Genomic DNA, 15,529 nt, shown 5'->3' on the forward strand with positions numbered 1-15,529 from the left:
TATTTGATCCCTGAATCCACTTGTTTAACAAGCAACGCCTAATTCTCTCATTCTGAAAATGAACCACATGCTGCAGAGGGAAAACAGCAGTTCACAGATAGTAGTTAGTTCGTTAACTAGTTAACATTTCACACAGATTGCCAGGGTCCATTAAGCAACTAACGCATTATAACTTGAAGAACGGCAAGGAGTCGTATACCAGTTAATAAACAAGTGGATTCAGGGAACAAGTGTAGCTGGAGCTGGGCCTGGCTTATGCTGGATGCCAATAGAAGTGAAAGAAATGCCACACACTTCCCTCTTTCAATACAGTGGATTAAAAGGGGTATGCCAGGTGTACTCTGCCTGAAAGAGATCAGTTATGCCAACAAAGGGTATGATGCTCTGCTGGCACATTGTAGAAGGGATGTCCCACAGGCAGAAAGTGTACAATGTAATAATGTGCAGTGTAGCCCAAAGATATTGCTTTTGTTGTGTTGAACTTGACAGTAAAAATGTTGTATGAGTGAGGGGGGGTCATTTGTTTTTTTACTCAGTGAACGTTATTTGTGCACACATGTAGCTTTGTGCACTTGATCAATGTCTACTATAATGGCCACTATAATAGAGTAAAAATAGAATGCCTGTTTGTTTCATTCTATTTCTACTTTAAGATGTTTTTTCCACAAGTGCAATATGTGTGTGGTCACAAGCGTTCTATTATGAAGGCTGTCATGGCTAACTGCAATATTAGTGTATTGTTCTTTCTCAAGACTTGAGTGTCATTTGCAGTAAAGTCTAGGCAGCAAATAACATTGGATTGCTTTCCTTATATTTTTTTTAGCTGTGAGTTAGGTTCACATTAACCACTTTTTATTTTACACACAGATCATGTAGATCATATTCTGAAAATTAACCACACACTGTAGAGGGGAAACATTAGTTCACAGATAGTAGTTAGTTCGTTAACTAGCTAACATTTCACACAGATTGCCAGGGTCCATTCAACTAACGCGTTATAACTTGAAGAACGGCAATGAGTCGTATACCAGTTAATACTATAGCGAATATACTAATCTGATGTTGTAACGTTAGCTAGCTAGCTGTCTGACTTATTAGCCAGCTAATTTTCAAACAATAAACAAAATTATTTGATCAGCTAAGTTGGCTAATGTTGCCCAACATTTCTCTGGCTAGCTAACGGATAACGTTAACGTAAACTCACCCCATTCCGTACAAATGTGCGCCATCGCGGCATTCAAACGAGGCTGCAAAGAAAACTAATGGGACTGTAGCGACTGTGTTGACTTCAAAATCTGGGGTGTGAACTACGTTTCTATTCAAGCGTTGATCGACATGGTAATGGCTCTATAGTACTGGAGAAAAGTTGAAAAAACGGACCCTCCGTTACATCGTGACGTGTCATGTCGTAACGTACAGCACGCATAAAGCAACTATTTCTGTCTTACAAGCTCTCTCCACCAGGTGTAGCACTTCTCTCATCGTTTAAAAACAAGAAATGGACAGTGACGGGGGTAAGGGGGGATATCTAGTCATTTTTTGCGTCATCACTGTAAGCGATCGTCACTCTCAAAGCCGCTGTTTACTTCTGAAGATCACTTTAGCACCGCCCTAAAAACCCGATTCAAATTCGACACAAACCTTCAAATAGGTATGTAATGACACATTATAAACTCTTTATAGTGTTTTATTTACATTTTAGAGGCGATAAGGTGATAAGTTGGACAGATCGAGTGAAAAAAAGGCGTTTTCCCACACATCTCCTCTCCTTCTCACTACCACGCATTAGTTTCACTTCCCCACCTGCCATTTTTAAATAGACCCGAAGGAGCTCATTGCCTTCTTCAATCATGCAGAAATGTGCAGCGTGGAGGTCTCGGCATGAATTCTGTTGGAAAGGGGAGAAATTGTGCTTTACAATGGTATTGACATTACAGTTGATCTGGAAGTATTACGTTTTTGGGGCGCTAAAATAAGGTCAATTGTACGGACCAAGGCGATGTACAAAAGTGAGTGAGTTTACGTTAATTCGATCCAGCTACTATAGCAAGATACTTAACAATGCTAACATGATTGATTTGTTGCACCACACTTTCTCCCTCACCTCAAACTTTCCAAATGACAGTTGTTTTTCGCATACAGCTCATGAAGTACGCTTCATCACCTTCTCACCCCCGTCTCAGTGGTCAGGCTTCTCACCTACCTCTTCGCACGCTGATTCTGTAACTAGCAAATTGGATGTCTCTTCTCTCTTAAGTCACGTGCTGCATTTTGTTGTTATGTGAACGATTGGCTGAGCCTTGGATACAGCCAGTATTGCTTCAAACGCTCATCACGCATTTGCTTACAGCCAGTAGTGATCCAATACCCCCCCCCCCCAAAAAAAAAGATCTACACGATTCACGTAGGTCACATAAACCCGAAAGATGACTAGTTTGCATCCCTGGTCATGTGAATGGAATCAAAGCAGACACCCATCTATAGAGTGAGTATATTGTTTAGCCAGTACTGACGTGTGACTGTGGCTCTGCTGAGCTGGCTGGTGATGGGGGACTCGACCAGTTTCAGCTCTCTCTCTATGGGGAGCTCTGGGATGGAGAGGGGCAGCTCCTCACTGCGGGGGCCCCTGACTCCCCCGGGGGTCTGGCTGAGCAGGCTGGGGCTCTTACGACTGGGGGCCACCCCTCCTTCCTCCTCCGAGGAGATGGCGAAGCGTGGCATCTCGATGATGGCGGAGCAGCAGCGTCTACGCACCGCCAGAGGAGGGCTGGAGTCACTCTCAGTGTGGGACGACTCCGAGACGGACAGACGCTTACGCAGGCTGTGGGAGGGAGACACAGGAGGGGTGTTACACATGCAGAACATACCGAATATTGTGTTTGTCAAAAGGTTGTGTCAACTACCCTAACTAAGTAAATTGCTAGGGATTTAGAATCTATAAGGCTACAGTTCTGTCGTTGGTGATATTTCTCATTCTTACTCATATTTTTTTAACTGCATTGTTGATTAGGGGCTTGTAAGTAAGCATTTCACCGTAAGGTCGACACCTGTTGTATTCGGTGCATGTGACTTATAACATTTGATTTAATTTGATGCAAGACACAGACACCTCCTCCTATAGTGGAAGACTTAAATAATTAGTATACACTATAGTAAATTAGGCTTTGGTTTGCTGGGCGCAGAAGAGCCCCTATACTCACATCTCAGGTGACCCCACCAGCCAGGAGCGGTCTCTGGACTTGAGCCCGCTGAGGCTGTCGATGCGCTCTCCTCCCTCCTCACTGAGGCTGCGCTTGGTGGGCGGGGGGGCCCGCTTCTCCTCATGGAGGGACAGACGCTCCATACTGCTGTACACCTACACAGTTTTAATTACATCGAGTACACGGAGTGATTACATTTGCAGCAATGGCGGTTGTGTGTGAATGTGTGTGTGTGTGTGTGTGTGTGTGCGAGCGATGGTTTACCTTGCTGAAGCGGGGCGAGCAGGAGGAGAACTGGCGCATCTCTACGTGATCGTCATCGTTAGTGTCGTCCTCATCTTCAGAGTCCATGTGGTGGTACCTGTCTGAACGGGCTGGAGAGAGAGAGAGAGAGAGAGAGAGAGAGAGAAAAAAGAGGAAAACAAGATTAAGTTACATGACAAACTCATTTTCATGACACGGTACACGGAGACTGGAAGATAGAATCAGCGTGTGTAGAGCAGTTATGACGGGTAAGCTCTATGTTGAAGTACAGCGACTGTTTAAACGGTATTCTATTATTCCAATGACTATGGAGTGTGAGTAGAGGAATAGCAGGGTAGGTTCAGGGTGTTAGTATAGGTACGTCTACAGTGCCTTTGGAAAGTATTCAGACCCATTGACTTTTTCCACATTTTTGTTACGTTACAGCCTTATTCTAAAATTGACTCAATAGTTTTTTCCTCTTATCAATCTACACACAATACCCCATAATGACAAAGCAAAAACATGACATTAATTTAATCCATTTCAGAAAATAAGGCAGTAAAGTAACAAAATGTGGAAAAGGGGAAGGGATCTGAATACTTTCAGAATGCACTGTATATCATGTAGAATAGGTGTGACTTACTGTCAAAGTAGCTGGTGTCTTCCTCTGACTCCAGCTGAGGGATGAACTCTGCCTTCTGTCTCAGCAGACTGTTCCAGTCCAGGTCGTAGAAGAACCGGTGTTGCTTCACCTCGAATGCACTGCCTGTACCCAGCCTCTCCAGAGGGTTCTGTCTGAGGAGTTTACAGATGAGGTCCTGGGCATCGTTAGGAAGAGCCTCCTCCTCCTCTGGCCATATGATCTCATCTACAGAGACAGAGAGCAGAAACTGTATAGTCAGATGCATTTTTCCACATTCGTTTAGAAAACACAGTTTTCTATTTTTTCTGTCCTTTTTTCCTCTGTTAAAAATACAGACCCCTGTGTTAATGGGCTCCTGTCATCTCTGGTACTCACCACTGATGACCTGTCCGAAGAGCTCCTCTGGCGTGTCTCCAAAGAAAGGGGCACAGCCCACCAGGAACTCGTAGAGGATGACCCCCATGGCCCACCAGTCTACTGGCTTCCCATAGCCCTGTCTCAGGATCACCTCTGGGGCGATGTACTCTGGTGTACCACACACCTGGTAATACACACACAGAGGGGAAGGGTCAAGTATAGGCAAGGAGAGAACTGAAAGCAGCACGCGTGCCTTGGAGGCTGCTGCTTTATGTACATAGACTTGAAATCACTGGCCACTTTAATAATGGAACACTAGTCACTTTAATAATGTTTACATATTTTGCATTACTCATCTCATATGTATATACTGTATTCTATTCTACCGTATTTTAGTCTATGCCACTCAGACATTGCTCGTCCAAATATTTATATATTCTTAATTCCATTCCTTTACTTTAGATTTGTGTGTATTGTGTGTATTGTTGTGAACTTGTTTGATATTACTTGTTAGATATTACTGCACTGTTGGAGCTAGAAACACAAGCATTTCGCTACACCCGCAATAACATCTACTAAACTTGTATGTGACCAATACCATTTGATTTGATTTGATACACTCTAACGGCAAAATGTTGCATTCGTTCTCATACCTGTACACATCGTCATACACTTCTGTCATGCACGTCGTTATACATAAGGGAAGATTGAGTGACCAGTGACAGAGTTAGCGTGTTATGGGTTGGGCGCCAGAGGTGACTCTCCTGTACCTGTTTATCCAGGAACTCCCTGGTATCTTTCTCTATGTGTCCTTCATACAGGTTAGTGGTGAGGCTCATCAGACCGATCTTAGACAGGCCAAAGTCTGTCAGCTTGATGTGGCCCATCGAAGTGATCAGAAGACTGCAGGACGGAAGTACGGGAAGGAGAGAGAGAAAGAGAGAGAGATGGAAGCATTATGAGATGGTGAATAACGCTTATAGCGGGTGAAGTATTAAAGCCCACGAAGTATCAAAATGAAGTTGCAAGACAGATACAGCCTTCTTGTGTGTGTTACTTGTCCGGTTTGAGGTCTCTGTGTACGATGCCATAGTTGTGGAGGTACTCCAGTGCCAGCACGGTCTCAGCGAAGTACATGCGTGCCATGTCCACAGGCAGAGCCCCAATGTTCTTCAGCAGGGTGGCACAGTCACCACCTGCGGAGGGCAGAGGCAACGACAGTCAGTACACATACACCCCCCACTCACAAACATGAAGTTGGAAGAAACGGTGTCAGTGTGTACACAATGTGTAAGGAAGAAGGGGGCCGCTGCTCATCAGGACCTTCATTAGCTGGATCAGGTGTGTTTGGAGCAAAAGTCTGCATAACTAGTAGCTCTCCAGGGAAAGGGTTGGCCAGCCCTGATGTATGTCAACTGTGCGTATGAGCAGCTGTTACTTTCGACATACTCCATGACCATACAGAGGTGTCCATTGTTGCTTGCTTGCTTGTTTGTGTGTTTAAACGAGCCGTATGATCAGCCCTTACCCTCCACATACTCCATGACCATGCAGAGGTGTCTGCGTGTCTCGAAGGAGCAGAACATGGAGACCACGAAGGGGTTCTCTGCAAAGGTCAGGATGTCTCTCTCTACAAAGGCCTGCTGGATCTGGTTCCTTAGGATTAGGTTCTGCTTGTTGATCTTCTTCATGGCAAAACGCTGACGCGTCTCCTTGTGACGCACCAGAAACACGGCCCTGCAGAGAGAAATGGTTGTGGGAGAGAGGAGGGAAGAAGAGGGAGAGAGGGGGGAGGGAGAGAGAGAGAGAAAGAGACAGACAGCGGTTGGAGAAATGGAGAGAGAGGGGTGAGAGAGAGAGAAGGGGAAGAGAAGATAAATAATTAAAGGGTGGCCAACAGTGTTAGAACCATCATGATCATTATCGTCATTGCCATGGGCTAACGAACCCATGGGGACGCTTCAGTCTTAATCTACTGTCTTATAAAGGTACAAGCCTGCCTCTCTGGCTGTCTGCCTTTACCCGTAAGCCCCGTTGCTAATGAGCTTGATGTTCTCAAAGTCCTCCTCCCGTGGGGCCTTGATTTTAGGGGGAGCTACAACAGGTACCGTGGCCCCTCGACTATCCACAGAGTCGTCTGTCTCTGGCGTGTCGGGGTTCCCACTGTCGTAGCTGCTCAGCTGGGCCATCTCCTCCAGGGGATCCCTGGTGAGACCCAGCTGGCTGATGATGTAGCGGGGGATGTCTGACTTGATGCCCTGGCCCTCCTTGGCATGACCCTCTGCTGCCTCCAACAGGTGGTAGAACTCCTCCGGGTCAAACTCCTGTACACCAGGGAGAGACCGAAGGGGGAGGGGAGAGGGAGGGAAAGGAGAGGGGGATTAGAGAAGATGGTGTTATAATCAGCCAACGTCATTCAGCCCATGCAATACAGGTTGGAATGTGTGCGTTTGTTTGTTTGTTTGTGTTGTGGCTCACTGGCTCAACCACAGCACAAATCAGGAGCGCATAATCAAGAGGAGGTAATGAGAATGTACTGCAAAAGAATCCACAACAGCACTGTACTGTACTGTATAGTATGTGAACACTCCTTTATTTCCTTGTCGTCTGACAAAGACTTTCTAATAATAATAATACATGTAATTGTATAGCACTTTTCATTACAGAGTTATCTCAAAGCTTTACTGAGGAAAAAAAAACATATATATACAATGAGAACAACATTAATTTAGAATCAAGGCAGGTAAATTAGCAATATTGGGCAAGGTGCTAAATACATTTTATATTGGGACTAGGACTGAAAAAGACTAGTCTGTAGAAGTGGGTTTTAAGGCCCATTTTAAAAGCTCTGAGTGAAGGAGCGGCTCTCAGATAGCCTGAGCACAAGTCTCTTTAGCGAACATTCCACTCCTTGTCATTGCCAAAGAGACTGGCCTTTCTGTCATCTTCAAATGTGAACATTCTATCATTAATGAGCTATAGAGAACAGAGGAGTTGATCCTGATTCGATAACCCTCACATCTATCCTCCAATCACAGTGATTATCCAAATATTGTAATTCCATAACTTTTTCTCTCTCCACAGAACACGTTGGTATGCGGTTGCTAAGCAAAATGTTTTGTTTGTCCAGACGAAACCAATCTGTCAAAAGTTGCTAGCGCACATCTAAATTCTCTACCTAAATACATGCCGCAATAAATGCTACTGAAATTCTAACCACAAAACCTCTTAGCTTTGATTTTAAGCAAAATACAACAACATGCCTAGTTAACAGCTAAATGTTTATTTTTTACTTTGTTATAATTTAATTATATTTTAGAGGCTCCACATCTTGTCATGGAAAATATTAATGCTATTTTCAATAACCAATGAGCAACTCCGCTGTAAATCCAGCTGTATATTGAATGTTGAGATTGCCAAAAAGGCAGTCTCTTTGGCAATGTCATGGAGTGGAAAGGAATGTTAGCTAAAAAGACCGGTACCCAGACCAGCTCTCAGATGGTCAGGGAGAGCATTCCATAGGCGAGGGGCTAGGTAGCAGAAGGCTCGGTCCCCGATAGTTCGGAGACGTGTCTCAGTAGGGAGTGGCTGGAGAGGAGAGTGTGAGGTGGCTCGCTGATTGAGATGAGGTTGCTGATGTAGGTGAGGCTCATTCCATTCAAGGCTTTAAATATAAGCATTGGAATTTTTAGGTCGATCCTGTAGTTGACCGGGAGCCAGTGGAGTTGGGCCAGGATCAGGGTGATGTGGTCAGACTTCTTGGTACTGGTCAGGACCCTGGCAGCACTGTTCTGGATTAGTCGGAGCCTCTGTAGTGATTTGGCTGGGAGGCCCCCAAACAGAGCATTCCCATAGTCAATCCGAGAGAAGATGAAGGCGTGGGAGAGTATTGGTATCACTCGGGCAAAGTTTTCAAGATGGAAAAATTATGTTTTACATATTTGTTTTATGTGGGCCTCAAAGGACAGAGAAGGATCAAACCTGACTCCTAGGTTGGAGATGACAGAGGACAGGTAGATGGCCTGGCCATTGATTGTAGGGCAGATGTTTCCAGCACTGGTGACCTGCTTGGTTTTCCCAATAAGCATAGCCTCAGTATTGCTACTGTTCAACTGGAGGACATTCTCATTCATCTATGCCCTGATGTCCTTTAGGGAGCTGCTGAGTTTTGCTAGGGCAGCGATGGAGTCCGGTTTTGCGTTAATGTAGACCTGGGTATCATCAGTGTAGAAGTGGAAGTTGATGTTATAATCTCGGAGGATTTAGCAGAGGGAGCATGTAAATTAAAAACAGGATAGGCCCCAGCACTGACCCCTGTGGGACACCGCATGTGACTGCAGACTCCTCCGATCTGGACTCGCCGATATGTATTCTACCACCCAGTGTACCCCCACCACCACCTCTCTCCAAGCTGTGTGTACGTCCATTTGTAAAAACCCATCGTGTGTGTTGTCACAGGATCGGCTGCATGTGATTAGTCAAAAATAGAGACGTGAGCACAGGGGCAGCCTCTCCCTCTCTCCACCCCCCTCTCTGTCATTCTCTCCCTACCTCCCAGCTCCAGAGAGAGTGATGAGGTGGAGGGATGGTTCCAGCTGCTTAGCCATGGAGGAGGAGGAGGGGGTGATGAAGCACCGTCTCTACCCCCATTGCCCTCTCCCTAGCTGGGCAGAGAGCAGCCGCATGCTTGGGCTGCTTGAGAAACGGAGCTGGGTGGCTGGATGGATGGGAGGGAGCTCCTATGGGTGATACATAAACGTATGTGTTGTAGGCTGTTGCACGTGCAGTGCATCTGCCTCTGAGGACAGATGACAATAATAATAATAATGGTTGAGTTGCCACACAATTAGGAGTAAATGGCTAGGTGGCTTATGAAAATGACTGACTTGCAAATAGGAACCAATTTACGAGAAAAATAGGAAAATGTATTTTTTGTGTCATCTTGAAAACCGTCATATAGACATTCATCATCGAATCTCCCTCCGGTAAGCACGTAGGTGTGAGATGTTCATTCATTTGAAGGAAACATTGTTGGGAAACACCTCCGATAATTCCCCGTCTCCCCCCTCTCGTTCCTCTTACCAGACATTCCAGCAGGCGTGCCGGCCGAGCGATGACGATCATCAGCTTCCTCACCAGCTGGGTCACAAATGTGACTTCCACACTCTCAGAGCGCTCGTGAGCCTAGACACAGAGAGGAGAGAGGAAGAGTTAGAGAGCACACTGGTAGTATGAACCATCAGTACTACTTGCCACAATAGGCAACAGTCACCTCAGAGGGAAAGATAGAATGGTGTTAGTCTATACATGATCAGAGAGATAGTTTATACACAATCAGTAGTATCTAATCAATTCTACATCAACCAGACTTGGTTTTTCGTATAAAAACAGCTTCACCTATCTGTCCATCTTCATAGATGACACAGGAAAGAGGATGAGAAGATACATGCAGTCGATACACTCCATTATACAACGGGTGGGTCTAATCCTGAATATTGATTGGTTAAAACCGCATTCCAGCCGGTGTCTATTCCACAAGTTACCACCGGCTAAATCTATGATGTTAAAATGCCTATTTACTCTGTTCCATCTGACTGCTCAATCCACCGTCTCATCAGCCCAGCCAGGCACTTTATAAACTTGATCTCCACTATAAAAAACATCTCGACATTATCTCACATTTCTTTTAGACTAACATTTTGTTTTTCAAAAGCGGAGATTTGTATAAACCTTGCTGTCTGTCTCTCCGACATTTGTAACATTGTTTCAATATTTCAATTCGATGTCCTGCTGTCCCATAGTAAGGAACGTGTCGGGAGACGGAAAAAAACAAACACAGGCATTGTTTCTCAGCCAGTTGAAATCATGAATCAGCTGGCACCATTTTTATGGATATATACAAAGAAATGTCAATTGAAAAAAGGTCAAATGAAACGAAGTGTAGCTAGTTTGCAGTCTTTTGCAGTCTTTTTGTTGGCTAGCTCCTCTGAACAACAGTGTCCTGACGAGAGAGCACATTTTCTATGCCAGGCGAAATCGTGCCTCATTAGCTCATTGTTATGGATGTATCCAAATAAATGTCATTGGAAAACTGCCTAAACAAATGCAAATGCCATCACAATGTTGTTATTCTGGCTGCAATGTTTGACGTGACTGTAAGTTAGCCGTAGTTGGCTAGCTAGCAAGCAAGAGATAAGAACGTTGTCAGCCAGTATGGCAATGGAACATTTAGAACGAACTACTGAGTCTCGTCCATAGGTACAGAACAAAAAGACCGAACGATTGGGTCGCGTCTCTGGCAACCGAACCGATAGAACGAACGACCAGCTGGCTTGGGTAGCAACCCTAGATTTGTGTCGGGACTATATCTTGTGTAAGGATGAAATAGTTAAAATAAATGCATAAAAATAACGTTTTTAATAAGAAATATGTCAATCATTATTTGAACATGTTGGTGACCCGTTGTATAAAAGTGATAATGCCCTCAAAGCCAGTGTTTGGGGGATATATTGGCACGGTTTGCTGGCCCTCGACGAACATCCGTACCAATATTTCCTGCAAACACCGGCTTCTCTGGCATTATCACTTAAACATACAATACAGACTGAAACTGAGAAGTAGCTAGCTAGCTAAAGCAGAATGACCTCACTGATACAGTGAAAATATACCACGGAACATGTTGTCAGTTTGGACAGAGTCATTTACCACAGAAAACCACCTAGAGAGCACCTCTGCTAACTAGAAAACACCGAGGGGGAGGAAGACAGACAAAGTGTTAGTGTGTAAAACACACATCCATCAGGTAGGTTTGGTGGAAGGCAGCCTAATAGAGAGCCAGAGCCTGTTAATAAACAAGGCCTGGCCAGGTGTCGGCCACGGGCTAATAGAAACATCCCATAGTGACAGGCAGACAGGCAGGTAGCTAGACAGACGGACCAGGCAGGCAGCTAGGGGGGCAGGCAGACCAGGCAGGCAGCTAGACAGGCAGGCAGGCAGCTCGTGCACATAGCTAGACAGGCAGGCAGGCTGACCAGGCAGGCAGCTAGGGGGGCAAGCAGACCAGGCAGGCAGCTCATGCACGCAGCTAGACAGGCAGGCATGCAGACAGACACAGGCAGGCAGGCTGACCAGGCAGGCAGACACAGGCAGGCAGACACAGGCAGGCAGACAGACACACACAGACAGGCAGGCAGGCTGACCAGGCAGGCAGCTAGGCAGGCAGACAAGACAGCCAGGCAGCAAGACAGGCTGCTAGGTAGGCAGGCAGCAGGGGCCCTAGGGGCTCCAATCAGCTCCTGAATAATTTATAAAGGTAATGAAAGCGCCAAAGTGCTGAAGATGGAAGGAGGAATGGAGGATCTCCTCCCATTATAGACAAGTGATTGGTGAGTAATGGGCAGCGGTGGGACCGTCATTCACACTCACAACGGCTAATTAACTACGCTGTGTCAGTGTGAGAGACAGTTGGTGTGTGTGTGTGTGTGTGTGTGTGTGTGTGTGTGTGTGTGTGTGTGTGTGTGTGTGTGTGTGTGTGTGTGTGTGTGTGTGTGTGTGTGTGTGTGAGCGAGAGAGAGAAGAGTGTCTCGGACAAAACGAGTATCGTAACGGATATGGACAATTTTCCAAATATGATTATGACGCAAGTATTTTTTGTAATTATCCGTGCTCTGAAAAAAAGTAATTTTCAGCTGGCAGCACATATCTCTCTTTCATTCAAACAGTGTGAAGGGCAGTGTGCTCCAAACAACTATTGGCTAGTTCATCTGTCTATAACGAAAAGGACGGGGTATCGGTTGAGCTTGCTGCAACGATTGGATTAGAACAAGCCGCTCTCTTTCTGCTCTCATTTCACCACACAGAAAAACACGCGGTTCTGTTTCACTCACTCACAGTCACTCGTCTCAGGGCACAAGTCTCCCCTTCTCTAAACATTGTGTGTGAATCAGAATCCGTAGCTAGTCATTGTTGTTCAATCTAGTTATTTGCTGTCGACTTTGCTGAGGTTATATGGTCGTTTTGTCCGTCTACGTGGCGTTGTTTAGTATGCGCACTTTGTCTGTCCGTATAATTATTCCATTGCTGACAATATCTGTCGTTATTTCGTGATCTAAGCCCATACATGCTTGCTATTATTATTTATTTTCGCCCAGGCATGTTTACCGAGTGACATATCATTCGAAAATAAAATTACAAATGTAGTTTATTTTTATTATACAAATGTTGTGGCATAAGTGTCAGGAGAGATACGTTTTGATCCTCTCGAAAGTGAAACAATATATGGGGCAAGCGAATTAGCCTACCTTCATTTAAATCTGTGTCTGCAATAAATGCAGGCACTAGTAGCCAGCCATACATTAAGCTATTTATTAGCCTATTTCGTTGATAATTAAATAGGACTAAGTAAGTTTCCATCTGTCGGGTCGTTTAACAATGTGCGTCAATGAGTGAAGGAACATAATGATGCGCTCTGAGTGATAGAGCAGTAATGTGCACTTGAGGTGTAGACATTAGCAGCATTTAAAGCGCACGTCCGGGTTTTCTAATCAAGAGCAAATCTGAGTATCAAGTGGGATAAAACGGATACGATCGGCACACCCCTAGTGTCTCTGTATGTGTGTGAGTGTGTGCAAATGTGTGTGGCTTTGTGTGTGTTGTGCGTCTGTGCGAGTGTGTGCATCTTCTAAACTGCCTGTGAGACCTGACTACCAGTGAGTGATGGCCAAGCCACCCAAAGGACCACCTCTGACACACTGTGACTGATGGAGAGTGCTGAGCAGGCAGCCTAGCTGGCTAACTACCTCAATCCCCACCTCAGGTGACCTGGGCCTCTAAAGTCTACACAGGGGTCCTCCTTGGGCCAGAGGCGGGGGTTGCTATGCTGACAAGTCACTCAGGCCCGAGGTCGAGGTAGGGGTTGAGGTGGATCAGGTGGTCTCCTGTGACGTTTTTAATGGTGTCGCCGCGTGGGGTGAATGGATATATGGGAATGAATGGATGGATGGCCTGGCCTGGCTAGAGGAGGGTTAGAGTAGTGGCCTGGAGCTGTGACTAGACAGAGACTGAAAGGGGGAAAGGGTTAGAGGGGTGAAGAACAAGACAATGGAGAAGAGCACTGACCGCTACAACTGGCTCACAACATGGACTGACTGCATGTAGGCGCCAAATAACATACACTGAATCAACATACTAAGGTGCGTAGCAGACAACATGTGTCAAGAGGTCGGTGACCTTTTTCGAGCCCACAAAGTTGAAGTATGCAATTGCCTACCATTTGCTACTAAATAATAAGCATTAACTTTCGCACTACCATTGCCTATCCCTTGTCACAGATATACCTGTAACCAACCAAGACGGTCCAGCAGAGACCTTGGCCTGACCTCAATCCAAACATCGCCCCCAACCGCAAACAGACAACAACTTAACTGGAAAAGCGTTGTGATCACACTCCCATGTGAGTGTGCTCCACTTTCTCCTCCACTCCCTCTGCTCCAAAACATGTTGCAGCACCTCCTCTTCCTCCAGCCTCCTCTGCCACGACACACGACACATCATCCTGGGCCAGAGCGATGGAAATAACGGGGGAAAAAACGCGACGCTGGCCATCCGGATCCCTCCGCTCTGGGTACCTGTTCACCGCCTCATTCCACAGCACGTTTACATCGCCGCCACCTACTGCGCTCTGCTAAGCCCCCCGAACCATGTCGCCCAATTAGGTACCTGAAGGTGATACAACGTTCTTTCTGTTCTCCAAATTTGGCCAGCATGTGGTTCTCGTGGGGTTAATACTCTGTCTGCTTCTCTCTTTCTTTCTCTGTCTCTCACACACAAACCACATTCTAACAGGCATCAGCCCTAACACAGGACGGTTTAAACAGCCAATCCAAGACTGGAAAACTCCCCGCAGACCCCTCCTCCTATGGCTTCATCCCTCGCTCCCTCCCTCCCTAACTTTGTCTCTCTCTCTCTCCCTCCCTCCCTCCCTTAGTCTCGCTCCCTCTTTCTCGGTGCACCCCTCCTCCTGGGTGTCAGGGAGATTCATCCATCACCCCTGCTGACTGCTGGGCCATGAAATTAGAATCAGGGAGAGGAGACCCCCCCCCCACACCCCCCACACCCCACCCTCCGTCGACTGGGGGGCGTCGGACGAGGCCACTGGGAGCAATAATGTCACAACCGTGAGCACCCCGTCACTGTAACTGAGATAACAGAGACATCAGTGACATCACACACACACACTATTGAATGTCTCTCAAATCCTGACACAGACCAACCCGTCTTGTGACTAACATATCGGTGGCAGGTGTGGGGGAATGTGTCCCATATGGACAGAAAGAGAGAGAGAGGGGAAGGGTGGGAGGGGGAAACGGAGAGGGGAAGGGTGGGAGGGGGAGAAGGAGAGAGGAAGGGTGTTTATGTTTTTCCGATGACCTAAACGGGTCAAAGTGGCGTCCTCATCCTATGACATCACCGTGTGTTGACGACCTGCCTGACAGACTTGACAGGCTTAATGATGATGAGTGAGGACCTTAGTGAAACCATGCGTGGCGGGGGTTAACAAACAGGTGTCTAAATGAACACGAATTGGACGATATTGTCACTCAATTAATTATTCTACTGACGTTGGAGAATATCAGTGCAAAGGATGAAACTCCTCAAATCCACCTCAAACAGTCCACTCACGTCTTGCAGCAGTTTCTCCAGGTTCTCCTGCAGCTCGTAAAAGTAGCGTGAGGTGATGCAGCCCTCGCGGCTTTTATCCAGGCAGTCTCTGGACAGCTCTATGACCTGGTGGTGGATGAAGCTGAGGACCCCGTCGGCCAGGGGCATCACCTTGTCAGGGGCCGAGGACGATAGGAAGTCAGCCAGACGGTCCTCCATCTGAGCCGTGGCCTGGGGACGAGAGGGGGGAGAGTTGACTCACGTATACTCACCTTCCAGACAGCTCATAGTGAGCTTTATTACAATGGAAAAGCTAATTGAAGGACTGTCATAAATTGGTTAAGATTTTAATTCTAGGTTATTAATTTCTGAATCTATTAATGTCAACTAAGTCATAGTAAACAAATGTTAAGACTGATATAAA

At 46.2% G+C, this 15,529-nt stretch overlaps 1 protein-coding gene across 8 annotated transcripts in view; it reads right to left on the bottom strand.

Moving 5' to 3' along the window:
• Nucleotides 1-15,529, bottom strand: part of LOC139577562 (microtubule-associated serine/threonine-protein kinase 2-like) — a 259,047-nt gene that overhangs the window by 13,481 nt on the left and 230,037 nt on the right. For all 8 annotated transcript variants that reach the window (XM_071404646.1, XM_071404645.1, XM_071404652.1 and 5 more), the window contains 11 exons: nt 15,127-15,336; nt 9,529-9,630; nt 6,469-6,770; nt 5,975-6,183; nt 5,504-5,642; nt 5,217-5,349; nt 4,465-4,630; nt 4,090-4,314; nt 3,465-3,574; nt 3,201-3,355; nt 2,514-2,821 (listed from right to left, as the gene is read on the bottom strand). In XM_071404646.1, coding sequence (XP_071260747.1) covers nt 2,514-2,821; nt 3,201-3,355; nt 3,465-3,574; nt 4,090-4,314; nt 4,465-4,630; nt 5,217-5,349; nt 5,504-5,642; nt 5,975-6,183; nt 6,469-6,770; nt 9,529-9,630; nt 15,127-15,336 — 2,059 coding nt within the window. The remainder of the gene's footprint in view (nt 1-2,513; nt 2,822-3,200; nt 3,356-3,464; nt 3,575-4,089; nt 4,315-4,464; nt 4,631-5,216; nt 5,350-5,503; nt 5,643-5,974; nt 6,184-6,468; nt 6,771-9,528; nt 9,631-15,126; nt 15,337-15,529) is intronic.

This window comes from Salvelinus alpinus, chromosome 6 (genome assembly GCF_045679555.1).
Source record: "Salvelinus alpinus chromosome 6, SLU_Salpinus.1, whole genome shotgun sequence".
NCBI classification, from domain to species: domain Eukaryota; kingdom Metazoa; phylum Chordata; class Actinopteri; order Salmoniformes; family Salmonidae; genus Salvelinus; species Salvelinus alpinus.